Source organism: Salmo salar, chromosome 09 (assembly GCF_965601325.2).
Source record: "Salmo salar chromosome 09, fSalSal1, whole genome shotgun sequence".
In the NCBI taxonomy this organism is placed as follows: Eukaryota; Metazoa; Chordata; class Actinopteri; order Salmoniformes; family Salmonidae; genus Salmo; species Salmo salar.
In genome coordinates, this window is record NC_138299.1 from 164,287,054 (window position 1) to 164,314,691 (window position 27,638).

At 46.2% G+C, this 27,638-nt stretch overlaps 1 protein-coding gene across 1 annotated transcript in view; it reads right to left on the reverse strand.

The window, feature by feature from the left end:
• Nucleotides 1-257: 257 nt before the first annotated feature.
• Nucleotides 258-27,638, reverse strand: part of LOC106613405 (contactin-5) — a 52,283-nt gene continuing 24,902 nt past the window's right edge. Inside the window, exons 5-6 of the mRNA XM_082955563.1 lie at nucleotides 491-586; nucleotides 258-283 (exon numbers count right to left, since the gene is read on the reverse strand). Coding sequence (XP_082811689.1) covers nucleotides 258-283; nucleotides 491-586 — 122 coding nt within the window. The remainder of the gene's footprint in view (nucleotides 284-490; nucleotides 587-27,638) is intronic.

The following is a 27,638-nucleotide window of genomic DNA, read 5'->3' on the forward strand; positions in this document are numbered from 1 at the left end:
ATTTTACTATTGTACCAAACTGGCTCAAATGAAGATCCTACATCGGTATATGGCTGATTAAAGCATTATGTGATGATGAAGATATTTTGTAACAATACACATGCACCTGTATCATCTGCCTGTTTGGGATGCTGAGGCTAAAGAATCATACCTGGTGAATGAGGGGGTGAAGTATACATGAGCAGGGTTAGGGGTTAGGGGTCAGGGGCCAGGGGTTAGGGTTTAGGGGTCAGGGGTTAAGGGTTAGGGGTTAGGGTTTAGGGGTCAGGGGGCAGGGTCTTACCTGGTGAATGAGGGGGTGGAGTACACATGAGAAGGGTTAGGGGTTAGGGGTTAAGGGTTAAGGGTTGGGGTTAGGGGTTAGGGGCCAGGGTCTTACCTGGTGAATGAGGGGATGGAGAATACATGAGAAGGGTTAGGGGTTAGGGGTTAGGGGTTAAGGGTTAGGGGTTAGGGGTCAGGGGTTAGGGGTCAGGGGCCAGGGTCTTACCTGGTGAATGAGGGGGTGGAGTACACATGAGCACCACTCCTTGTCCTTCCCTTACAGACACGCCTCCTCTCGTCCTCCCACTGAAAGTCCCCAGATCTGCAACATACAGCATTTACAGTTGCCAGACTATAATGTACACAGTTACACAATTATTCTGTACACACAGTTACAAAACTATTCTGTACACACAGTTACCAGGGTGGGGGACAGAGTTGTCAGGGTGGAGAACAGAGTTACCAGGGTGGGGGACAGAGTTGTCAGGGCGGGGGACAGAGTTACCAGGGCGGGGGACAGAGTTGTCAGGGCGGGGGACAGAGTTGTCAGGGCGGGGGACAGAATTGTCAGGGCGGGGGACAGAATTGTCAGGGCGGGGGACAGAATTGTCAGGGCGGGGGCAGAGTTACAAGGGGGGGGGGCAGAGTTGTCAGGGCGGGGGACAGAGTTGTCAGGGCAGGGGACAGAGTTACCAGGGCGGGGGACAGAGTTACCAGGGTGGGGGACAGAGTTGCCAGGGCGGGGGGCAGAGTTGCCAGGGCGGGGGACAGAGTTGTCAGGGCGGGGGACAGAGTTGCCAGGGCGGGGGACAGAGTTGTCCCAAAAAGCTTTGTAGCCAACGTAGCACATTACTTCTATTGGAAACCCAACTGCACTGCCGTGAAAGAGTAAACATTTTAAAGTTAATGTTTGAAGGTCAATATTCTTTGACACACTTTACTGTCCTAATATGAAATTATAGCCTGTTCAGTCTATACAAGAGCTGCTGACTCAGGTAAGAGCTCAATTGAAGATATAGAGATGACACCTTTCCAACGGCTCTGCTTCCCACACTCTTAGAAAAAAAGGTGCTATCTAGAGCCTGAAGGGGTTGTTCGGCCGTCCCCGTTGGAAAACCCTTTGAATAACCCTTTTGGTTCCAGATAGAATCTTTTTGAGTTCCATGTCGAACCATTTACACAGAGGGTTCTACATGGAACCCAAAAGGGTTCTTACTGGAACCAAAAAGAGTTATCCTATGGGGACAGCCAAACAACCCTTTTGGAACCCTTTTTTCTAAGAGTGCAGTGTGTGTCCCAAATGGTACCCTATTCCCTATATAGAGCCCTACTTTGGACCAGGACCCAATGGTACACTATTCCCTATACAGAACACTACTTTGGACCAGGGCGTGGGAAGCACTACTTTTCTAAGAGTGTGGGAAGCAGAGCCAGTGGAAAGGTGTCTACTGGTTGACCCATGACTGAGCTGTAATATAACTGGTTGACCCATGACAGAGCTGTAATATAACTGGTTGACCCATGACAGAGCTGTAATATAACTGGTTGACCCATGACAGAGCTGTAATATAACTGGTTGACCCATGACAGAGCTGTAATATAACTGGTTGATCCAGTTCAGAGCTGTAATATAACTGGTTGATCCATGACATAACTGTATATAACTGGTTGATCCATGACAGAACTGTAATATAACTGGTTGATCCATGACAGAACTGTATATAACTGGTTGATCCATGACAGAACTGTATATAACTGGTTGATCCATGACAGAGCTGTATGTAAATGGTTGATCCATGGCAGAATGAGACCTGGTGGATTAGAAATACCTTGGAGCTAATTACAAAGGGCCACACAAACTGTCCTCCTGCCCTTTTCATTTAGAAGATAGTGTTAATCCCAAATGGCACCCTATTCCCTACATAGAGCACAACTGTGCTTTTGGTATGCAATTTAGAGTAGCTATAGATGGTGAGGGTTTTGCCACCAAGTACCAAGTCATGTTTTGCAGAGGGGTCAAATACTTATTTCTCTCATTAAAATACAAATCAATGTATAACATTTTTGACATGCGTTTTACTGGATTATTTTGTTGTTATTCTGTCTCTCACTGTTCAAATAAACCTCCCATTAAAATGATAGACTGATCATTTCTTTGTCAGTGGGCAAACGTACAAAATCAGCAGGGGATCAAATACTTTTTTCCCCCTCACTGTATTCATTGCCAAACATCTATAAGTCTTTGCTAGGTAAAGCCCCGCCTTATCTCAGCTCACTGGTCACCATAGCAACACCCACCCGTAGCACGCTCCAGCAGGTATATTTCACTGGTCGTCCCTAAAGCCAACACTTCCTTCGGCCACCTTTCCTTCCAATTCTCAGCTGCCAATGAATGGAACGAACTGCAAAAATCACTGAAGCTGGAGTCTTATATCTCCCTCACTAACTTTAAGCATCAGCTGTCAGAGCAGCTTACCGACCACTGTACCTGTACGTAGCCCATCTGTAAATAGCCCACCCAACTACCTCATCCCCATATTATTACCTACCCTCTTGTTCTTTTGCACCCCAGTATTGCTACTTGCACATCATCATCTGTACGTTTGTTTATGTGTAACTCTGTGTTGTTGTTTTTGTCGCACTGCTTTGCTTTATCTTGGTTGCAGTTGTAAATGAGAACTTGTTCTCAACTGGCCTACTTGGTTAAATAAAAGGTGAAATAAAAAATATAAATAAATAAACTATGATGAAATTATGTATGAGGACACAAGACATGGACCCTCTACTCAAGTGACCAATCACATTAGCATTCTGCAATCACCAATCTGTGTAGACTGAGTCCCAAGTGGCACCTTATTCCCTATGTGCCCTGGTCAAACATTTTGCACTATATTAGGAATAGGGTGCCAGTTTGGATGCAGGTTTGCACACAGGTCAGTGGTACTCTGCCACTGACCGACACAGATCCAACTGAGGCATGTTTTTACACCACAAAGTGTAAATTGCTTGTAAAGGTTGATTTTATCTATGCTTGAAGAAACAGACTTTAGTCTTTTTTCTCGCTGTAAACTGATTTTCAAAGGACAAACAAGATGTGTGTAAACAACGTTTACTAAGGTCAGCGTCACATGAGAAGTAACAACAAGGTACACATCATCATCTCATGGAAATGTAGTCGTGAAGTTATGTTTGAGTTTCATGTTAAACACCAAGATGTAATATAACCAAATGTAGATTTTCATGGTACATTCTGCCAAGCAGAGAAGAGAAAAGAGGAGGGATACACAATGTTCATGTCTCAGATTTGAAGATGAATGAATTGGAATCAAATCACTTGGTTCTCACACTGAGTTGTGTCTTTTCATGCTTATAAATCCAGTGCTAAACTACATGACCAAAATAATGATTGTCAAACATCTCCTTCCAACATCCTGGGCATTAATATGGAGTTGGTCCCCCCTTTGCTGCTATAACAGCCTCCACTCTTCTGAGAAGGCTTTCCACTCGATGTTGGAACATTTCTGTGGGGACTTGCTTCCATTCAGCCACGAGAGCATTAGTGAGATCGGCGCACTGGTGCTGGGTGATTAGGCCTGGCTCGCAGTTGGCGTTCCAATTCATCCAAAAGGTGTTCGATGGGGTTGAGGTCTGGGCTTTGTGCAGGCCAGTCAAGTTCTTCCACAACGATCTCGACCAACCATTTCTGTACGGACCTCGCTTTACGCAAGGGGGCATGTGCACGCAGGCCAACCAGTGGGACTCTGATGACAAAGGTGGAGCCTTCGCCAGCTTTCTGCTGCAGCAGGCTCTTTAATCCCAACAGTCATCACTCAGAAGGGGATGGTTTACCTTCCTACCGTCTACGAAATAGTTGGGTAATGATGCCTCATAGCAACTGTACTGTAACCGTGATGTGATTTCTGGATTTGATTTCTGCTCCCTCTCAGTTCAGACATATTCGCTTCCAGGTAGAAACATTTTGGGATCCATGTAGAATCCTCTGTGGAAAGGGTTCTACATGGAACCCAAAATGGATCTACTTGGAACCAGAAGGATTCTACCTGGAACCAACAAGGGTTCTTCGAAGGGGAACAGACAAATAACACTTTTAGGTTCTAGATAATACCTTTTATACTAAGAGTGTGCAATGAGGATTCAAACATTCCAGGACATGGATATCTGGCCCCAGATAGCACCTTCTTCTCCAAACAGCAAGGGTGACCATGACCGCTGATACAGAGCATCACCTCACCAGCTGCTTATCCATCACCGTTTGTAAGCCTGCTATCTGAAGGCAAAATGTTTAACCTTCATTTAACTAGGCAAGTCAGTTAAGAACACATTCTTATTTACAATGACACCCTACAAAGGAACAGTGGGTTAAATGCCTTGTTCAGGAGCAGAACAACACATTTTTAACTTGTCAGCTCAGGGATTCGATCCAGCAACCTTTCAGGTACTGGCCCAAGGCTCTAGCCACTAGGCTACCTGCTGCCCCTGCTATCTTAAGGCCAGGTTCTGTCAGCCTGTTAACATGGCCCAGACTTCCTAGTATCACCACATTAAGCCTGCGCTAATACCCAGGACTGCTCAGATGTGATGGGGGATGGTATTTAAGCAGCTTGTCAGAAAAGGTTCCATGTAGTAGTCAAATGAGCAGCCCATCCCCAGAAGCAGCACCTCCCTCTGGCCTCCCCCATCAACAACATCTGGCTAATTCAGCACACAAGAAAAAACATTGATCATCACCATCAAATCAGGCTCTTCTGATAACAGAACTTTGTGTATGTGTTCTGTTTGTGAGAACACCCGTCTCACCTCAGTAGCTATCAGGTCGACAAGGAGGTCAAGTCCAGCAATATACAGGCCTTTGTATGAACGACAACCATTAACAACATGTGCAACAGTTTCCGTTATATTTAACTCGGGGTGGAAAACACGGAAAGGATCACGGTGTATTTTGTGGGTAGAACTTGTTGCCTTAAAAGTAAATAGAGGTGAGAATGTCCTCACCAATAGCAGCATTCTGGTCGATAGAATGAGATATGGTCAGCACAGTTCAGAGTAGGGAGTTCTCCTGCAGACTCAGGCCAGTCCAGTGCTGCAGTAGTTTCCCCTGCAGACTCAGGCCAGTCCAGTGCTGCAGGAAGTGCAGTAGTTTCCCCTGCAGACTCAGGCCAGTCCAGTGCTGCAGTAGTTTCCCCTGCAGACTCAGGCCAGTCCAGTGCTGCAGGAAGTGCAGTAGTTTCCCCTGCAAACTCAGGCCAGTCCAGTGCTGCAGTAGTTTCCCCTGCAGACTCAGGCCAGTCCAGTGCTGCAGGAAGTGCAGTAGTTTCCCCTGCAGACCCAGGCCAGTCCAGTGCTGCAGTAGTTTCCCCTGCAGACCCAGGCCAGTCCAGTGCTGCAGGAAGTGCAGTAGTTTCCCCTGCAGACCCAGGCCAGTCCAGTGCTGCAGTAGTTTCCCCTGCAGACCCAGGCCAGTCCAGTGCTGCAGTAGTTTCCCCTGCAGACCCAGGCCAGTCCAGTGCTGCAGTAGTTTCCCCTGCAGACAGTGGTCTATAGAGACTAGTTCAGCTATAGATAGTGTGGTCTATAGAGACTAGTTCAGCTATAGATAGTGTGGTCTATAGAGACTGGTTCAGCTATACATAGTGTGGTCTATAGAGACTGGTTCAGCTCTACATAGTGTGGTCTATAGAGACTGGTTCAGCTATACATAGTGTGGTCTATAGAGACTGGTTCAGCTCTACATAGTGTGGTCTATAGAGACTGGTTCAGCTTTACATAGTGTGGTCTATAGAGACTGGTTCAGCTCTACATAGTGTGGTCTATAGAGACTGGTTCATCTATACATAGTGTGGTCTATAGAGACTGGTTCAGCTTTACATAGTGTGGTCTATAGAGACTGGTTCAGCTATACATAGTGTGGTCTATAGAGACTGGTTCAGCTATACATAGTGATACATAATGTGGTCTATAGAGACTGGTTCAGCTATAGATAGTGCGGTCTATAGAGACTGGTTCAGCTATACATAGTGTGGTCTATAGAGACTGGTTCAGCTATACATAGTGTGGTCTATAGAGACTGGTTCAGCTATAGATAGTGTGGTCTATAGAGACTGGTTCAGCTATACATAGTGTGGTCTATAGAGACAGTGTGGTCTATAGAGACTGGTTCAGCTATACATAGTGTGGTCTATAGAGACTGGTTCAGCTATACATAGTGAAGAGGAGAGATCAAAGACAAAGCTTTCATTAAAAATATAAAATGGCTCCTGCAGTGAGAAGAGCTACTCTACCTGGAGCCCTGGAGAGTTAGAGGCAATATTCATATTGCAGACACACATTTTGTAGCTACATTTGTTTTAACAATTCATGAAGGTCGGCATATCCATGTTGAAGCATTATGAAGAGGACAGGGTCCCCACCGACAAAAGCAATATTAAATGTTTTTCATTTTGATTTAATCATCAGTGTACTTTGAAGCTAACCCATCTTCCGGACCAGCTCACTATGTGAAACCTAAGGAATGTTGAGTAAGGTTGAAGAATGTTTTACTACAATGTCTCTGCTAAACATGAGGCAGGTGTCAGTTCCCTCCCTAATAAGCTGCCACCAGAGTGAAGGAATGGAAGACCTTAGTCTGAATAACCACTGAGGTGGCCATGAACTGATCACTACCACTGAGGTGGCCAGTAACTGATCACTACCACTGAGGTGGCCATTAACCAATCACTACCACTGAGGTGGCCAGTAACTGATCACTACCACTGAGGTGGCCATTAACCGATCACTACCACTGAGGTGGCCAGTAACTGATCACTACCACTGAGGTGGCCAGTAACTGATCACTACCACTGAGGTGGCCATTAACCAATCACTACCACTGAGGTGGCCAGTAACTGATCACTACCACTGAGGTGGCCAGTAACTGATCACTACCACTGAGGTGGCCAGTAACTGATCACTACCACTGAGGTGGCCAGTAACCGATCACTACCACTGAGGTGGCCAGTAACCGATCACTACCACTGAGGTGGCCAGTAACCAATCACTACCACTGAGGTGGCCAGTAACCGATCACTGTCACTGAGGTGGCCAGTAACCGATCACTGTCACTGAGGTGGCCAGTAACCGATCACTACCACTGAGGTGGCCAGTAACCAATCACTACCACTGAGGTGGCCAGTAACCGATCACTACCACTGAGGTGGCCAGTAACCAATCACTACCACTGAGGTGGCCAGTAACCAATCACTACCACTGAGGTGGCCAGTAACCAATCACAGTCACTGAGGTGGCCATGAACTGATCACTGTCACTGAGGTGGCCAGTAACTGATCTATAGACAGTAAAACATGATATCCAGGTGTCAGAGAACAAGCTGAAGCTTTGGTTACAAGGTTCTGCTATAAAGACATATAGAGACAATAAAACATGATATCCAGGTGTCAGAACCTTGTAACCAAAGACATAAAGACAACACAGTTGTCAGATCATACTGGCTGCCTCTGAAATGGCACCCTATTCCCTATATAGTGCACTACTTTTAACCAGGGTCCATAGACCTCTGGTCAAAAAAAGTGAACTACGTAGGGAATAGGGTACCATTTCAGACATAGCCGGTGTAAAGAGGAGAAGAGATCAAAATGTGTTGAGTGGATGACTACAGCTTTAATTCCTTTCTTTTTATTACAATACCCTCTCATGTTTCTCTGGACCTATCAGCCCAGCCTGGCCCAGACTCTCATGTTTCTCTGGACCTATCAGATCTCTCATGTTTCTCTGGACCTATCAGATCTCTCATGTTTCTCTGGACCTATCGGATCTCTTTGTAATGTGAAGTCATGTTTCTCTGGACCTATCAGATCTCTCTGTAATGTGAAGTCATGTTTCTCCGGACCTATCGGATCTCTCTGTAATGTGAAAGTCATGTTTCTCCGGACCAATCGGATCTCTCTGTAATGTGAAGTCATGTTTCTCTGGACCTATCGGATCTCTCTCATGTTTCTCTGGACCTATTAGATCTCTCTGTAATGTGAAGTCATGTTTCTCTGGACCAATCGGATCTCTCTGTAATGTGAAAGTCATGTCAGGAGATAAATATGAATGTGTTCTTAACAATGCAGCAACCATGGATGTGTTATTAGATAAGAATGGAAGATAATAATTACGCCATTAAAATAAGTATCTGCCAATCTACTGACTGGTTCTCTGAAGACTAGTCCATAGCCTGAACAGTGCTCAAAGCATAACCTCATTATTGCATTTTAGTCATTCAGTTAAAATAAGTTTGCAATTCAATATGGACAATCACTATGAAAAAGGTAAAGGCATAAAAGACAGAATATTCTTGGCTCAGTATGCATCTCTGTTAAATCCATTGTTCAGGCGTGGTTCATTTTCCTTGAGATCATGTGATCTTACCTGTGTCTGCGCTCACAGAATCGCTTCCATCTACATCTTATGGACAGGCTGGTGGAGATAGAACCTGACATTGCTCTGATGTCAATGGAGCTCACTAGACATATCACTACTGTAGTTACAGAGCCCACAGTGACACAATACCTGACTCATAGAGGCCGTGGAATGGGGGAGACAGAGAGAGAGTGAGAGGGGGAGAGATACTGAGGGAGAGAGAGAGAGAGAGGGAAAGAGCAAGAGAGAGGGGAGAGAGAGAGACCAGAGTGAGAGGTTAAGAGAAAGGGAAAGAGCAAGAGAGAGGGGAGAGAGAGAGACCAGAGTGAGAGGTTAAGAGAAAGGGAGACAGAGTGATAAGAGAGCGAGAGAGAAAGAAAGAGGGAGAGCGAGAGAGATCAGAGTGAGAGGTTAAGAGAAAGGGAGACAGAGAGATAAAGAGAGAGAGAGAGAGAGAGAGAAAGGTGTACAGTGGGAGAGAGAGGGAGGGAGATAAAGAAGAGAGAGAGAAAGAGGGTAGGATCTCACTAGGGAGTCAGATCACGTCTCCCCTCCCTCTCCTCAATCCCCTCCCTCTTCTCCCCCCTCCTTCTCTCCTCCATCCCCTCCCTCTTCTCCCCCTCCTTCTCTCCTCCATCTCCTCGCTCCCCTCCATCTCCCCCATCTCCTTACTCCCCCCATCTCCTCCCTCCCATCCCTCTCTCCCCTGTATCTCCTCCGTCCATCTCCTCCCTACCCTCCCCCCCTCCATCTCCTCACTCCCCTCCATCTCCCCCATCTCCTCACTCCCCACCATCTCCTCACTCCCCCCATCTCCTCACTCCCCCCCCCCATCTCCTCACTCCCCCCCCCCCATCTCCTCACTCCCCCCATCTCCTCCCCCCATCTCCTCCCTTCCATCCCTCTCTCCCCTGAATCTCCTCCGTCCATCTCCTCTCTACCCTCCACCCCCTCCATCTTCTCCCCCCCCTCCATCTCCCCCATCTCCTCACTCCCCCCCCCCCATCTCCTCCCCCCCATCTCCTCTCTCCCATCTCCTCTCTCCCATCTCCTCTCTCCCCTGCATCTCCTCCCCCCTCGGGCTGCTACTGCTGCTTTTGATGCAATCAGGAAGGTTGACCGCCTGCGGCCCCAGCCTCCTCCAACCTCCAATCTGGATCCCTGGAAGTGCTGTAGAAATGCTTCTAGCTACAGTACAAATCAAATTGTATTTGTAACATGCGCCGAATACAAAAGGTGTAGACCTTACCGTGAAATGCTTACTTACAAGCCCTTAACCAACAATGCAGTTTTAAGAAAATAAGTACTAAATAAATGAAAGTCAATGTAAATAGTCCGGTGGCTGTTTGATTAACTGTTCAGCAGTCTTATGGCTTGGGGGTAGAAGCTGTTCAGGAGCCTTTTGGACCTAGACCTGGCGCTCTGGTACCACTTGCCTTGTGGTAGCAGAGAGAACAGTCTATGACTAGGGTGTCTGGGGTCTTTGACAATTTTTAGGGCCTTCTTCTGATGGCAGGAAGCTTGGCCCATTGACGTACTGGGCCGTACACACTACACTCTGTAGTGCCTTGCAGTTGGAGGCCGAGCAGTTGCCATACCAGGCAGTGATGCAACCAGTCAGAACGCTCTCGATGCTGCAGCTGTAGAACTATTTGAGGATCTGAGGACCCATGCCAAACATTTCCAGTCTCCTGAGGGGAAATAGGCGTTGTCAAGCCCTCTTCACGACTATATTGGTGTGTTTGGAGCATGATAGTTTGTTGGTGATGTGGACACCAAGGAACTTGAAGCTCTCAACCTGCTCCTGTTGATGTGAATGGGGGCGTGCTTGGCCCTCCTTTTCCTGTAGTCCACGATCAGGTCCTTTGTCTTGCTCACATTGAGGGAGATGTTGTCCTGGCACCTAACTGCCAGGTCTCTGACTTCCTCCCTGTAGGCTGTCTCATTGTTGTCGGTCGGCCAACTTAATGATGGTGTTGGAGACGTGCTTGGCCACGCAGTCGTGGGTGAACAAGGAGTACAGGAGCAGACTAAGCATGCAAACCTGAGGGGCCCCCCCTGTTGAGGATCCGCATGGCAGATGTGTTATTGCCTACCCTTACCACCTGGGGGCAGCCAGTCAGGAAGTCCAGGATCCAACTGCAGAGAGAGGTGTTCAATAGCAGGGTCCTTAGCTTAGTGATGAGTTTTGAGGGCACTATGGTTCTCACGTAGGTGTTCCTTTTGATAGAGCAATGTGGAGTGCAATAGAGATCGCATCATCTGTGGGTCTAGGGGCGATATGTTGGGCGATATGCAACTTGAAATGGGTCTAGGGTTTACGGGAGGATGGTGTCGATGTGAGCCATGACCAGCCTTACAAAGCACTTCATGGCTACATATGTGAGTGCTACGGGTCGGTAGTCATTTAGGCAGATTATCTAGGCATTCTTGGGCACAGTGACTATGGTGGTCTGTTTGAAACATGTAGAAATTACAGACTCAGTCAGGGACAGGTTGGAAATATCAGTGAAGACACTTGCTAGTTGGTCAGCGCATGCTCTGAGTACACATCCTGGTAATCCGTCTGACCTGTTTAAAGGTCTTGCTCACACCAGCTACAGAGAGCATGATCACACAGTCGTCTGGAACGTATGGTGCTCTCATGCATGTTTCAGTGTTGCTTTCCTCGAAGTGTGCATATAAGTAATTTAGCTTGTCTGGTAGGCTCGTGTCACTATGCAGCTCGCAGCTGGGCTTCCCTTTGTAGTCTGTAATAGTTTGCAAGCCCTGCCACATCTGATGAAAGTCAGATCCGGTGTAGTAGAATTCAATGTTAGTCCTGTATTGACACTTTGCCTGTTTGATGGTTCATCGGAGTGCAAAGTGGGATTTCTTATAAGCTTCCGGGTTAGTGTCCTGCGCCTTGAAAGCGGCAGCTCTACCCTTTAGCTCAGTGCGGATGTTGCCTTTAATCCACGGCTTCTGGTTGGGGTACGTATGGTCACTGTGAGGAGGATGTCATCGAATTATTGTTGAAGCCGTTGACTGATGTGGTATACTCCTCAATGCACTTGGATGAATCCCGGAACTTATTCCAGTCTTTGCTAGCAAAACAGTCCTGTAGTTTAGCATCTGCGTCATCTGACCACTTCCGTATTGAGCGAGTCACTGGTACTTCCTGCTTTAGTTTTTGCTTGTAAGCAGGAATCAGGAGGATAGAATTATGGTCAGATTTGCCAAATGGAGGGCGAGGGAGAGCTTTGTATGCATCACTGTGTGGAGTAAAGGTGGTCTAGAGTTTTTTTTTCCTCACGTGACATACTGATAGAAATGAGGTAAAACGGATATCAGTTTTCCTGCATTATTGTCCCCTGCCACTAGCAGTGTCGCCTCTGGATGAGTATTTTCTTGTTTGCTTATGGCCTTATGTATATAGCTTGTTGAGAGCGGTCTAGTGCCAGCATCAGTTTGTGGTGTGGTGGTAAATAGTCAGATGACGGCTACCAAAAAAATAGATGAGCTCTCTTGGTAGATAGTGTGGTCAACAGCTTATCATGATGTACTCTACCTCAGGCAAGCAAAACATAGAGACTTCCTTAATATTAGACCACCAGCTGTTAATGACAAATAGACACACACCACCACCCATTGTCTTACCAGACGTAGCTGTTCTGTCTTGCCGATGCACGGAAAACCCAGCCAACTGTATTTTATCCGTGTCGTAGTTCAACCACAACTCGGTGAAACATAAGGTATTACAGTTTTTATTGTCCCGTTGGTAGGATAGTCTCGAACGGCGCTCATCCAGTTTATTCTCCAATGATTGCACGTTGGCCAATAGGACAGATGGTAGAGGCGGGTTACCCACTCGCCGACTAATTCTCACAAGGCACCCGGATCTGTCCCCTGTATCTCCGTCTTTTCTTCACACGCATGATGGGGATTTGGGCCTGGTCCGGGAGCAGCAGTTTATCCTCCTTCGAGACTTTAGAGATGCTTCTAGCTACAGTACACTGGATAGGAAGGAGATCAGTGGAGTTCAACACACTAGAGTAGCACAGCTTCTTAGCAGAGTCAAGTAGATAAGTAGCAACAGGAAAACCCTCAATAAGGGACTGCTAATGGGCAAGCCTTTACCAGTATAAAACCTAACCTTCCTCCTCGATAAGGGACTGCTAATGGACAAGCCTTTACCAGTATGAAACCTGACCTTCCTCCCCAATAAGGGACTGCTAATGGACAAGCCTTTACCAGTATGAAACCTGACCTTCCTCTATAAGGAACAGCTAATGGACAAGCCTTTACCAGTATGAAACCTGACCTTCCTCCTCAATAAGGGACTGCTAATGGACAAGCCTTTACCAGTATGAAACCTGACCTTCCTCCTCAATAAGGGACTGATAATGGACAAGCCTTTACCAGTATGAAACCTGACCTTCCTCTATAAGGAACAGCTAATGGACAAGCCTTTACCAGTATGAAACCTGACCTTCCTCCTCAATAAGGGACTGCTAATGGACAAGCCTTTACCAGTATGAAACCTGACCTTCCTCCTCAATAAGGGACTGATAATGGACAAGCCTTTACCAGTATGAAACCTGACCTTCCTCCCCAATAAGGGACTGCTAATGGACAAGCCTTTACCAGTATGAAACCTGACCTTCCTCTATAAGGGACTGATAATGGACAAGCCTTTACTAGTATGAAACCTGACCTTCCTCCCCAATAAGGGACTGCTAATGGACAAGCCTTTACCAGTATGAAACCTGACCTTCCTCTATAAGGAACAGCTAATGGACAAGCCTTTACCAGTATGAAACCTGACCTTCCTCCCCAATAAGGGACTGATAATGGACAAGCCTTTACTAGTATGAAACCTGACCTTCCTCCTCAATAAGGGACTGATAATGGACAAGCCTTTACCAGTATGAAACCTGGCCTTCCTCCTCAATAAGGGACTGATAATGGACAAGCCTTTACTAGTATGAAACCTGACCTTCCTCCTCAATAAGGGACTGATAATGGACAAGCCTTTACCAGTATGAAACCTGACCTTCCTCCCCAATAAGGGACTGATAATGGACAAGCCTTTACCAGTATGAAACCTGACCTTCCTCCCCAATAAGGGACTGCTAATGGACAAGCCTTTACCAGTATGAAACCTGACCTTCCTCTATAAGGGACTGATAATGGACAAGCCTTTTAAAGTATGAAACCCTTAGCCATGCAAATATTAATGATATTCCACATTCTCAAGCATATTACGGATATTATAAAATAAATCCAACCACATTTTTCTTTCATGCAATATGATTTTGTTTTCACAAACTATGTCGTAACTGATACAATGTATCCTATCATAAAGTGATTACCAAGCAACACTAATAACAATTAAACCAACAACCCACCAACTTTGGACACATTAGAGAAGCACAGAGTTCTGTGGTTGTGTCTACACTTCAAGTGCATGAAAGTAAATACATTCATTAGCACACTTCAGAAAGATTAAATGGTCCTACTGTTTTTTTATTCTAAAACATTCCCCTACAAGATGTATCGCCGTAAATCACAGCTTTTACTGTGGCAGGTCTGTTATCACGCAAGATCCAATGCATAATATTTTACCATGCCAACATGGAAAAACCTTGAGATTCACAGAGATTGATAAATGGTGGCCATTCATTATGCAGAGAGGAAGAGAGAAAGAGAGAATATTGTAATAAATAGGGAATAGCTTGCCATTTGGGACACATAACAAGAAGTAAGACGAACACACTTCACTAATCAATATTCCAGGAGGTAAGAAAATCACACGTTTAAGAGATCTGATCAACTTTCAACAGATTATATAAGATAATGGTAATGTCTTGTAATAGGACTGTATAAAGTTGTCGAGACAACTCGAAGACACAAGGTCACACACACACGCCAACACACACACGCACGATGGAAAAAACACGCTGGCATACAAAAGCGAGCGCAAGGACACCAGCACGCATGCACACACAGACGCAGGTGCACACTATTCCTCCCTATACCTCCCTATACCTCCCTATTCCTCCCTATACCTACATATTCCTCCCCATTCCTCACCTATACCTCCCTATACCTCCCTATACCTACATATACCTCCCTATTCCTCCCTATTCCTCACTGGTTGTACAGTCGTCTCAAATAAAACTGTGAAGGACCTCGGCGTTACTCTGGACCCTGATCTCTCTTTTGAAGAACATATCAAGACTGTTTCAAGTACACCTTTTTCCATCTACGTAACATTGCAAAAATCAGAAACTTTCTGTCCAAAAATGACGCAGAAAAATGTATCCATGCTTTTGTTACTTCTAGGTTGGACTACTGCAATGCTCTACTTTCCGGCTACCCGGATAAAGCACTAAATAAACTTCAGTTAGTGCTAAATACGGCTGCTAGAATCCTGACTAGAACCAAAAAATGTGATCATATTACTCCAGTGCTAGCCTCCCTACACTGGCTTCCTGTTAAGGCAAGGGCTGATTTCAAGGTTTTACTGCTAACCTACAAAGTATTACATTGGCTTGCTCCTACCTATCTTTCCGATTTGGTCCTGCCGTACATACCTACACGTACGCTACGGTCACAAGACGCGGGCCTCCTAATTGTCCCTAGAATTTCCAAGCAAACAGCTGGAGGTAGGGCTTTCTCCTATAGAGCTCCATTTTTATGGAATGGTCTGCCTACCAATGTGAGAGACACAGACTCAGTCTCAACCTTTAAGTCTTTACTGAAGACACATCTCTTCAGTAGGTCCTATGATTAAGTGTAGTCTGGCCCAGGGGTGTGAAGGTGAACGGAAAGGCTGGAGCAACAAACCGCCCTTGCTGTCTCTGCCTGGCCAGTTTCCCCTCTCTCCACTGGGATTCTCTGCCTCTACCACCATTACAGGGGCTGAGTCACTGGCTTACTGGTGTTCTTCCATGCCGTCCCTGGGAGGGGTGCGTCACTTGAATGGTTTGAGTCACTGACGTGGTCTTCCTGTCTGGGTTGGAGCCCCCCCTTGGGTTGTGCCGTGGCGGAGATCTTTGTGGGCTATTGTTTTCAACTCTCTAGAGACAGCAGGAGTGGTAGAGATACTCTCAAAGATCGGCTATGAAAAAGCCAACTGACACTTATTCTTGTGTTACTGACTTGTTGCACCCTCGACAACTACTATGATTATTATTATTTGACCATGCTGGTCATTTATGAACATTTGAACATCTTGGCCATGTGCTGTTATAATCTCCACCCGGCACAGCCAGAAGAGGACTGGCCACCCCTCATAGCCTGGTTCCTCTCTAGGTTTCTTCCTAGGTTTTGGCCTTTCTAGGGAGTTTTTCCTAGCCACCGTGCTTCTACACCTGCATTGCTTGCTGTTTGGGGTTTTAGGCTGGGTTTCTGTACAGCACTTTGAGATATCAGCTGATGTAAGAAGGGCTATATAAATACATTTTGATTTGATTTGATTTATCCCTCCATATTCCTCAATATACACTGCTCAAAAAAATAAAGGGAACACTTAAACAACACAATGTAACTCCAAGTCAATCACACTTCTGTGAAATCAAACTGTCCACTTAGGAAGCAACACTGATTGACAATACATTTCACATGCTGTTGTGCAAATGGAATGGAAAACAGGTGGAAATTATAGGCAATTAGCAAGACACCCCCAATAAAGGAGTGGTTCTGCAGGTGGGGACCACAGACCACTTCTCAGTTCCTATGCTTCCTGGCTGATGTTTTGGTCACTTTTGAATGCTGGCGGTGCTTTCACTCTAGTGATAGCATGAGACGGAGTCTACAACCCACACAAGTGGCTCAGGTAGTGCAGCTCATCCAGGATGGCACATCAATGCGAGCTGTGGCAAGAAGGTTTGCTCTGTCTGTCAGCGTAGTGTCCAGAGCATGGAGGCGCTACCAGGAGACAGGCCAGTACATCAGAAGACGTGGAGTAGGCCGTAGGAGGGCAACAACCCAGCAGCAGGACCGCTACCTCCGCCTTTGTGCAAGGAGGAGCAGGAGGAGCACTGCCAGAGCCCTGCAAAATGACCTCCAGCAGGCCACAAATGTGCATGTGTCTGCTCAAATGGTCAGAAACAGACTCCATGAGGGTGGTATGAGGGCCCGACGTCCACAGGTGGGGGTTGTGCTTACAGCCCAACACCGTGCAGGACATTTGGCATTTGCCAGAGAACACCAAGATTGGCAAATTTGTCACTGGCGCCCTGTGCTCTTCACAGATGAAAGCAGGTTCACACTGAGCACATGTGACAGACGTGACAGAGTCTGGAGACGCCGTGGAGAACGTTCTGCTGCCTGCAACATCCTCCAGCATGACCGGTTTGGCGGTGGGTCAGTCATGGTGTGGGGTGGCATTTCTTTGGTGGGCCGCACAGCCCTCCATGTGCTCGCCAGAGGTAGCCTGACTGCCATTAGGTACCGAGATGAGATCCTCAGACTCCTTGTGAGACCATATGCTGGTGCGGTTGGCCCTGGGTTCCTCCTAATGCAAGACAATGCTAGACCTCATGTGGCTGGAGTGTGTCAGCAGTTCCTGCAAGAGGAAGGCATTGATGCTATGGACTGGCCCGCCCGTTCCCTAGACCTGAATCCAATTGAGCACATCTGGGACATCATGTCTCGCTCCATCCACCAAAGCCACGTTGCACCACAGACTGTCCAGGAGTTGGCGGATGCTTTAGTCCAGGTCTGGGAGGAGATCCCTCAGAAGACCATCCGCCACCTCATCAGGAGCATGCCCAGGCGTTGTAGGGAGGTCATACAGGCACGTGGAGGCCACACACACTACTGAGCCTCATTTTGACTTGTTTTAAGGACATTACATCAAAGTTGGATCAGCCTGTAGTGTGGTTTACACTTTAATTTTGAGTGTGACTCCATTGGATTTCCATTGATTATTTTTGTGTGATTTTGTTGTCAGCACATTCAACTATGTAAAGAAAAAAGTATTTAATAAGATTATTTCTTTCATTCAGATCTAGGATGTGTTGTTTAAGTATTCCCTTTATTTTTTTGAGCAGTATATTTCCCTATACCTCCCCATTCCTCCCTATATTTCCCTATTCCTCCCCATCCCCCCTATACCTCCCTATCCCTCCCTACACCTCCCAATTCCTTCAGGACAAGGGTGTTAGCCACTATAGCCACTCGGTAGCAGCTAGCTAGCAGCGATGACCCGATGCAAAGGTCCAGAGCTTATGGCAAGGATCCGGTGGAGTAGTGGAATTCTAGCCGTGTTGGGGAAGAGTCCGGAAGGCATCAGCTGTGTAGCCGAGTGATCACTGAACGGACCGGGAGGTGGGTCTGGCTCATAGCTAGCTTCGGGGCTGGGCCACTCGGTGGCAGAGTAGACCGGGAGGTGGGCCTGGCTCAGAGCTAGCTTCGGGGCTGGGCCACTCGGTGGCAGCTAGCTAGCTGTGATGATCAGGAGTAATGGTCCAGGGCTTACGGCAGGTATCTGGCGTTGTAGTGGAGAAAACAGTCCGATACTGGCAGGCTGGCAATCATTATCCAGGCTAAGAGCAGCTGGTGTCTGTGCAGAAGGTAAAGGCCGCTAGCAGTGGCTGACAATGACTAAATAGCTAGTAGCCAATTTGCTGGTTAGCTTCTGATGGCTAGCTTCTGATGGCTAGCTTCTGATGGCTAGCTTCTGATGGCTAGCTTCTGATGGCTAGCTTCTGATGGTTACCTTCTGATGGAGGTTCTGATGGTTAGCTGCTGATGGAGGTTCTGATGGAGGTTCTGATGGAGCTTCTGATGGTTAGCTTCTGGAGGTTCTGATGGCTAGCTTCTGATGGAGGTTCTGATGGCTAGCTTCTGATGGAGGTTCTGATGGAGGTTCTGATGGCTAGCTTCTGATGGTTACCTTCTGATGGAGGTTCTGATGGTTAGCTGCTGATGGAGGTTCTGATGGAGGTTCTGATGGAGCTTCTGATGGTTAGCTTCTGGAGGTTCTGATGGCTAGCTTCTGATGGAGGTTCTGATGGCTAGCTTCTGATGGCGGTTCTGATGGTTAGCTTCTGATGGAGGTTCTGGTGGTTAGCTTCTGATGGAGGTTCTGATGGTTAGCTGCTGATGGAGGTTCTGATGGTTAGCTTCTGATGGTTAGCTTCTGATGGTTAGCTTCTGATGGAGGTTCTGATGGTTAGCTTCTGATGGAGGTTCTGATGGTTAGCTTCTGATGGAGGTTCTGATGGTTAGCTTCTGATGGTTAGCTTCTGATGGTTAGCTTCTGATGGAGGTTCTGATGGTTAGCTTCTGATGGAGGTTCTGATGGAGGTTCTGATGGCTAGCTTCTGATGGAGGTTCTGATGGAGGTTCTGATGGAGGTTCTGATGGCTAGCTTCTGATGGAGGTTCTGATGGAGGTTCTGATGGAGGTTCTGATGGTTAGCTGCTGATGGAGGTTCTGATGGTTAGCTTCTGATGGTTAGCTTCTGATGGAGGTTCTGATGGCTAGCTTCTGATGGAGGTTCTGATGGAGGTTCTGATGGAGGTTCTGATGGTTAGCTGCTGATGGAGGTTCTGATGGAGGTTCTGATGGAGGTTCTGATGGTTAGCTTCTGATGGTTAGCTTCTGATGGAGGTTCTGATGGCTAGCTTCTGATGGAGGTTCTGAGAGGTTCTGATGGAGGTTCTGATGGAGGTTCTGATGGAGGTTCTGATGGTTAGCTGCTGATGGAGGTTCTGATGGTTAGCTTCTGATGGTTAGCTTCTGATGGTTAGCTTCTGATGGAGGTTCTGATGGTTAGCTTCTGATGGAGGTTCTGATGGTTAGCTTCTGATGGAGGTTCTGATGGTTAGCTTCTGATGGTTAGCTTCTGATGGTTAGCTTCTGATGGAGGTTCTGATGGTTAGCTTCTGATGGAGGTTCTGATGGAGGTTCTGATGGCTAGCTTCTGATGGAGGTTCTGATGGAGGTTCTGATGGAGGTTCTGATGGCTAGCTTCTGATGGAGGTTCTGATGGAGGTTCTGATGGAGGTTCTGATGGTTAGCTGCTGATGGAGGTTCTGATGGTTAGCTTCTGATGGTTAGCTTCTGATGGAGGTTCTGATGGCTAGCTTCTGATGGAGGTTCTGATGGAGGTTCTGATGGAGGTTCTGATGGTTAGCTGCTGATGGAGGTTCTGATGGAGGTTCTGATGGAGGTTCTGATGGAGGTTCTGATGGTTAGCTGCTGATGGAGGTTCTGATGGTTAGCTTCTGATGGAGGTTCTGATGGAGGTTCTGATGGTTAGCTTCTGATGGAGGTTCTGATGGAGGTTCTGATGGCTAGCTTCTGATGGAGGTTCTGATGGCTAGCTTCTGATGGAGGTTCTGATGGAGGTTCTGATTGAGGTTCTGATGGAGGTTCTGATGGTTAGCTTCTGATGGAGGTTCTGATGGTTAGCTGCTGATGGAGGTTCTGATGGCTAGCTTCTGATGGAGGTTCTGATGGCTAGCTTCTGATGGAGGTTCTGATGGAGGTTCTGATGGCTAGCTTCTGATGGAGGTTCTGATGGTTAGCTTCTGATGGAGGTTCTGATGGTTAGCTTCTGATGGAGGTTCTGATGGTTAGCTGCTGATGGAGGTTCTGATGGTTAGCTTCTGATGGTTAGCTTCTGATGGAGGTTCTGATGGTTAGCTTCTGATGGAGGTTCTGATGGTTAGCTTCTGATGGAGGTTCTGATGGTTAGCTTCTGATGGTTAGCTTCTGATGGTTAGCTTCTGATGGAGGTTCTGATGGTTAGCTTCTGATGGAGCTTCTGATGGAGGTTCTGATGGAGGTTCTGATGGAGGTTCTGATGGTTAGCTGCTGATGGAGGTTCTGATGGTTAGCTTCTGATGGTTAGCTTCTGATGGAGGTTCTGATGGCTAGCTTCTGATGGAGGTTCTGATGGAGGTTCTGATGGAGGTTCTGATGGTTAGCTGCTGATGGAGGTTCTGATGGAGGTTCTGATGGAGGTTCTGAGAGGTTCTGATGGAGGTTCTGATGGAGGTTCTGATGGTTAGCTGCTGATGGAGGTTCTGATGGTTAGCTTCTGATGGAGGTTCTGATGGAGGTTCTGATGGTTAGCTTCTGATGGAGGTTCTGATGGAGGTTCTGATGGCTAGCTTCTGATGGAGGTTCTGATGGCTAGCTTCTGATGGAGGTTCTGATGGAGGTTCTGATTGAGGTTCTGATGGAGGTTCTGATGGTTAGCTTCTGATGGAGGTTCTGATGGAGGTTCTGATGGCTAGCTTCTGATGGAGGTTCTGATGGAGGTTCTGATGGAGGTTCTGATGGTTAGCTTCTGATGGAGGTTCTGATGGAGGTTCTGATGGTTAGCTGCTGATGGAGGTTCTGATGGTTAGCTGCTGATGGAGGTTCTGATGGAGGTTCTGATGGTTAGCTTCTGATGGTTAGCTTCTGATGGAGGTTCTGATGGTTAGCTTCTGATGGAGGTTCTGATGGCTAGCTTCTGATGGAGGTTCTGATGGAGGTTCTGATGGTTAGCTGCTGATGGAGGTTCTGATGGTTAGCTTCTGATGGAGGTTCTGATGGAGGTTCTGATGGTTAGCTTCTGATGGAGGTTCTGATGGAGGTTCTGATGGCTAGCTTCTGATGGAGGTTCTGATGGCTAGCTTCTGATGGCGGTTCTGATGGCGGTTCTGATGGAGGTTCTGATGGTTAGCTTCTGATGGAGGTTCTGATGGCTAGCTTCTGATGGCGGTTCTGATGGCGGTTCTGATGGAGGTTCTGATGGTTAGCTTCTGATGGAGGTTCTGATGGTTAGCTGCTGATGGAGGTTCTGATGGCTAGCTTCTGATGGAGGTTCTGATGGTTAGCTGCTGATGGAGGTTCTGATGGCTAGCTTCTGATGGAGGTTCTGGCTAAAAGGTCTGAAAATAGCGGATCTGTGGGTTACCGGAAGGTATATTTCGTTTAAAAATGGAAAAGAGATTGAAAAAAAATTGAAATATATACTAAAAAAATAAAACAAATAAAAAAAATGTACAGGAGAGAACGACAAACCACGTCTGCACTGCTACGCCATCTTGGATCATATTGGATTAGAAATCTATGGAAACATATGCTGACATTGTGTTAGATTGGATTTGACCATGCAGTGTAGAGGTCATCCTGTAGTTACAGGAGGATAAAGGAGGCCCTGTATCAAATCACCCAATGACAAGACAGCGTTGTCAATCCTAAAACCACACAGACAAGACAAAGTGAACGGTGGAGAACCAGTCACACGTCGCCATGGTTTTAGGCAAATATGAGTGTCCAGCCGAGTAGAGGGCAGGAAGGAAGGACAATAATAGTCCATGCCCACCAAAACCCTTTTCTTCAGCTCAGTAAACATGGACTGCGTAATAGCCAAACAGTTGTTAGTATAAGAACCAATGTATCACTTTTCACCTGGATCTATGACCCCTTAAACAACATACAGACTCTATGGACTAAAACCTAATTAAGTGTACAATATTACGTATTGGATCTTAAAAAACACAACTTTTACATTACCCTGCAGTGTACCTATAAAATGGGCTGATTGTGAAATAGACATACTTGGTATTCATATCACAAAATATATAACTGAGCTCTCCACAATGAATTTCAATCAAAAACGTGTAAAAATAGACAAGATCCTGCAACCATGGAGAGATAAATACCTGTCTATTTATGGAAAAATTGCCCTGATTAACTTGTGGGGTTATTTTTCGGTTTTATGCTTTTGCAGATATTGAATGTGCAACTATAATTATGGTTTATAGTACATCAGAACTTAAACAGGACAGCAAAATGGGTAGACAAAGATAACATTGTGTAAACAAGGTGCAGGCAGCTGACTTGGTGATAGGAGGTTGTGAAACCAATCACAAGGGGAGCATGTGAGGAACAGATAGAGTGGAGAAACAACTGTATGAGTGAATAACAGGCAACTGAGGGGTTGCTGACTCTCGAGTATACACTAAGAAGATAAGATCCAACGCCTGACAACATGTGATGCGCCAGGAGGCTGGGACCAGCCTGTGCGCCTACGATAGGCTGGAGTAAGTCTAAACCACACTGAGCCTCTACTCTGACAGGCCCGCTCTGAGTGGGAACTATCTCTGTCAGAGTATTAAAGAAGAATTTTGTGCTTAAACAGTTAGTTCTCTGTTTTGCCCTGCGAGGTGTTACAGTGAACCCGAAAATACGAAAATTGCATTTACCATTTATTATGCTTGACTAATTCTATTAATTAACAGCTGAAAATATATATTCAGTAGCCTAGTGTTAAATTCTGTTCTGATACCAGATTCAATTGAAGCAACCTAACAAACTCTTTAGTCATATCTCAGTTTACTCACTTACTTATGGTGCTGCCCACTCCTGATTTGTTTTTCAAATCATATGAGCAAAAAATATTTTGCTTTATCTGGGAAGCTAAACCAGACAAGATAAAACGTGCCTATCTATATAATGAATATGAACTGGGAGGGTTGAGATGATTAAATATAAAAGCACTAAACCTCTCTCTAAAAGCTTCACTCATTCAAAAGTTTTACTTGAACTCTAAATGGTCCTCAAGTAGATTACTAAGAAAAGCTCATCCATTGTTTAAAAATTGCCTTTTTGCCTTTGTGCAGATTGCTATGTCTCATTTTCAATTAATTGAAAATGATGCTTTTTTCAAAGTCTCTCTCTTTTCAAACAAGCATTGCAGAGCTGGCTACAATTTCAATTTCATCCCCCTGAAAAGATAGAACAAATATTACAACACATATTATGGCTGAACTCAAAATGTGCTGGTTGATAAAATACCTGTATTTATGGGAAAGATGTTTGAAAAGGGTATTTTGTTCTTAAATGATATTGTAAATTGTAATGGTAGGGTTATGTCTTTCATGGAGTTATCAGAATTGTACAGGAAGGTCTGCTCAATCCAAGAGTACAACCAATTGATTACAGCATTGCCCCAAAACTGGAGGAGGCAGGTGGCAGCAGGAGGAGGTAGGGAACTGGTCTGTCTGCCCAACATAAAGGATCAAAACTGACAGAGGAATAAAAATAGCATAAATAGGAAAGTATACCAGTTTCATTGAGGACCAGGATGTTGACAACTGTGCCATACAGATTGCAGAGTAGTTGGGAAGAGATTTTTGATGTACCGATTCCATGGTAGGAGTTGATATATAAAACGACTTAAGATTCAAGACTTCATGCTTTTCAGCTAAAATTATGATATAGAATTATTGCCACCAATAAAATGTTGAATATTTGGGACATAAAATCATCAAAGCTCTGCAAATTTTGTTGTGAGGATACAGAATCAATAGACCATTTATTTTGGTATTGCCCTCAGGTAGCCTGTTTCTGGTCTCAGGTTCAGGAATGGCTGAAAATGCAGAACATTGATCTAAAATTTACCCTAGAAATAGTACTGTTAGGAGATCTGGAGAGCGGGTCAGTCAATTACTAATATACTAATAATCTTAGAAGTATTTATCTTCAACTCGCAATCTGTGGATTCTATTCGATTAGATATATTGAAATAGTACGTTAAAACATCACAGCATAGTTGAAAGATATATATGTTGCAAAGAAATCCGTAGAGGGTGGCCAGCAGAGATAGGTGGGATGGGCTGAGGCAAGCGGAGGGTTGGGGATGTGGAATTAGAGACAAGTGGGAGTGGAGTTGCTGGGCGGGGGATAGAATGGCGGTCAAAGATAAAAGTATAAAAAGGTAAGTTTGAATGACCATGAGGGCAGTGTTTTTATACCGGTTTGCCTGAGGCTGATGCCGTGCAGGTGTTTGTACACATGCACATACACACTCTCATTCAAATGCCACACACACACACACACACACACACACACACACACACACACACACACACACACACGTAAATAGTGCCAGACATGCACTCAAACATGTATAGTTGGCCTTGCTGTTATGATTTTAGTTGTCCTTGATGTCCTTTGTTTTTTGCATTGTTGTTTTCCTTTGTCTTTGTCCTTTTTAGTTCATTTTCCTGGTTGTTGGTGCATTGGGGGGGGGCTCTTTGGGGTGGGGGGGGAATGGAATTATTTTAATTATTATGATAATTTTTTTCTTGGGGGGGGGACTGTGGGAGGGGTCTCCGAGGGTTGAGGGACAGCTCTTGGGGAACTGTGGGGTGATCTTGGAGGGCTGGCGGTTGAAAGCGTGGGCTGGTGGCTGATGGATTGCTGATTTGGCTCCCCGTTTTTGGCCTTGTGGGAGATCTGTCGACATGCCCTTGAGCAGGGCTTTTACCCTGGATGCTTTTGTGTGTCGCTCTGAATGGGAGTCTGTTGGATGACTGGTATGATGTAGTTGTTGAGCGGCTTCACTGCAAGTAAATTGTATGTTTTGGATATTCAATAAAAAGAAAAACAACACACAGTAATATCTACCACATACGCTCCCTGTGGGCATGGCGATAACGTTATTATGGCCTGCGCTCCTGCAGAAACTGAAAGCTAAACTAACAATGTGTTTCTCCAGTGAGCAGAGCACAGTTGCTCCTGGGCTCGCGGTCGGTATGCTTCCTTGGCTTGTGATGATGTTTTGGAGCCTGGCCAGAGAATTACTGGAGGAAGATATTGTGCATGCTTCCCAAATGGCACCCTAACCCCAACGTGCTCTGGCTAAAAGTAGTGCACTATATAGAGAATAGGGTGCAATTTTTTGCTGCTTCCATTCACCCACCACCCAAGCAGCTAGGTGAGGAGCTAGGGACACTTCCCCACCAGTGAAAGCAGCAGCTACCTACCCAGTGGCAGTGGTTCCCAACACAGCACTGCATGTCTGAACATCAGGTATATGTCCCAAATGGCACCCTATTCTGTATATAATGAACAACTTTTGACCAGGGCCCATAGGGATCTGGTCAAATAGACCCTGTATGGTTTCAGGGTTAAATACAATATGGGAAAGAGGTAGGTGAGTGGGCTATTTACAGATGGGCTGTGTGCAGGTGCAATGATTGGTAAGCTGCTCTGACAGCTGATGCTTAAAGTTTGTGAGGGAGATAAAAGATTGCAGCTTCAGTCATTTTTGCAATTCTTTCCAGTCATTGGTCAATTGTACGGACCAGCAGGATGTACAAAAGAGCATTAGTTAATGTTGCATGTCTTAAGATAAAGTATACATCACATATATGGCCGGTGTCAGTAAACGTCTGCAAAGAAGCGTAATGAAATTATTGCCAGCAGAGCTGGTTAGGCAGTTTTCATGTTATCCAGAGGTAAACAAATCATCGGCCAGAGCGTCAAGCTCTAAACGCTCCGAGGGCGAAACAAGATGGGTGGGGTTAAAGCTTAAGAGTGTGAATGAAGCTGAATGGTGTAGACAAAGAAGAGCTCTTCGCTAGATACCAAAATATTCAAAGGCCATTTTCTCAAAAGTTTATCAAATTTCAAAGCAGAATTGACCTTATTTTAGCGCCCAAAAAACATAATACTTCCAGATCAACTGTAATATCAGGGGGGAGATGTGTGGTGAAACAGCTTTTTTCACCCGAGTTATTCTGGGTGAGGGAGAAACCACAAATATTACTGCTAGATATGTACACTGCTCAAAAAAATAAAGGAAACACTTAAACAACACAATGTAACTCCAAGTCAATCACACTTCTGTGAAATCAAACTGTCCACTTAGGAAGCAACACTGATTGACAATACATTTCACATGCTGTTGTGCAAATGGAATAGACAACAGGTGGAAATTATAGGCAATAAGCAAGACACCCCCAATAAAGGAGTGGTTCTGCAGGTGGTGACCACAGACCACTTCTCAGTTCCCATGCTTCCTGGCTGATGTTTTGGTCACTTTTGAATGCTGGCGGTGCTTTCACTCTAGTGGTAGCGTGAGACGGAGTCTACAACCCACACAAGTGGCTCAGGTAGTGCAGCTCATCCAGGATGGCACATCAATGCGAGCTGTGGCAAGAAGGTTTGCTGTATCTGTCAGCGTAGTGTCCAGAGCATGGAGGCGCTACCAGGAGACAGGCCAGTACATCAGGAGACGTGGAGGAGGCCGTAGGAGGGCAACAACCCAGCAGCAGGACCGCTACCTCCGCCTTTGTGCAAGGAGGAGCAGGAGGAGCACTGCCAGAGCCCTGCAAAATGACCTCCAGCAGGCCACAAATGTGCATGTGTCTGCTAAAACGGTCAGAAACAGACTCCATGAGGGTGGTATGAGGGCCCGACGTCCACAGGTGGGGGTTGTGCTTACAGTCCAACACCGTGCAGGACATTTGGCATTTGCCAGAGAACACCAAGATTGGCAAATTCGCCACTGGCACCCTGTGCTCTTCACAGATGAAAGCAGGTTCACACTGAGCACATGTGACAGACGTGACAGAGTCTGGAGACGCCGTGGAGAACGTTCTGCTGCCTGCAACATCCTCCAGCATGACCGGTTTGGCGGTGGGTCAGTCATGGTGTGGGGTGGCATATCTTTGTGGGGCCGCACAGCCCTCCATGTGCTCGCCAGAGGTAGCCTGACTGCCATTAGGTACCGAGATGAGATCCTCAGACCCCTTGTGAGACCATATGCTGGTGCGGTTGGCCCTGGGTTCCTCCTAATACAAGGCAATGCTAGACCTCATGTGGCTGGAGTGTGTCAGCAGTTCCTGCAAGAGGAAGGCATTGATGCTATGGACTGGCCCGTCCGTTCCCCAGACCTGAATCCAATTGAGCACATCTGGGACATCATGTCTCGCTCCATCCACCAAAGCCACGTTGCACCACAGACTGTCCAGGAGTTGGCGGATGCTTTAGTCCAGGTCTGGGAGGAGATCACTCAGGAGACCATCCGCCACCTCATCAGGAGCATGCCCAGGCGTTGTAGGGAGGTCATACAGGCACGTGGAGGCCACACACACTACTGAGCCTCATTTTGACTTGTTTTAAGGACATTACATCAAAGTTGGATCAGCCTGTAGTGTGGTTTTCCACTT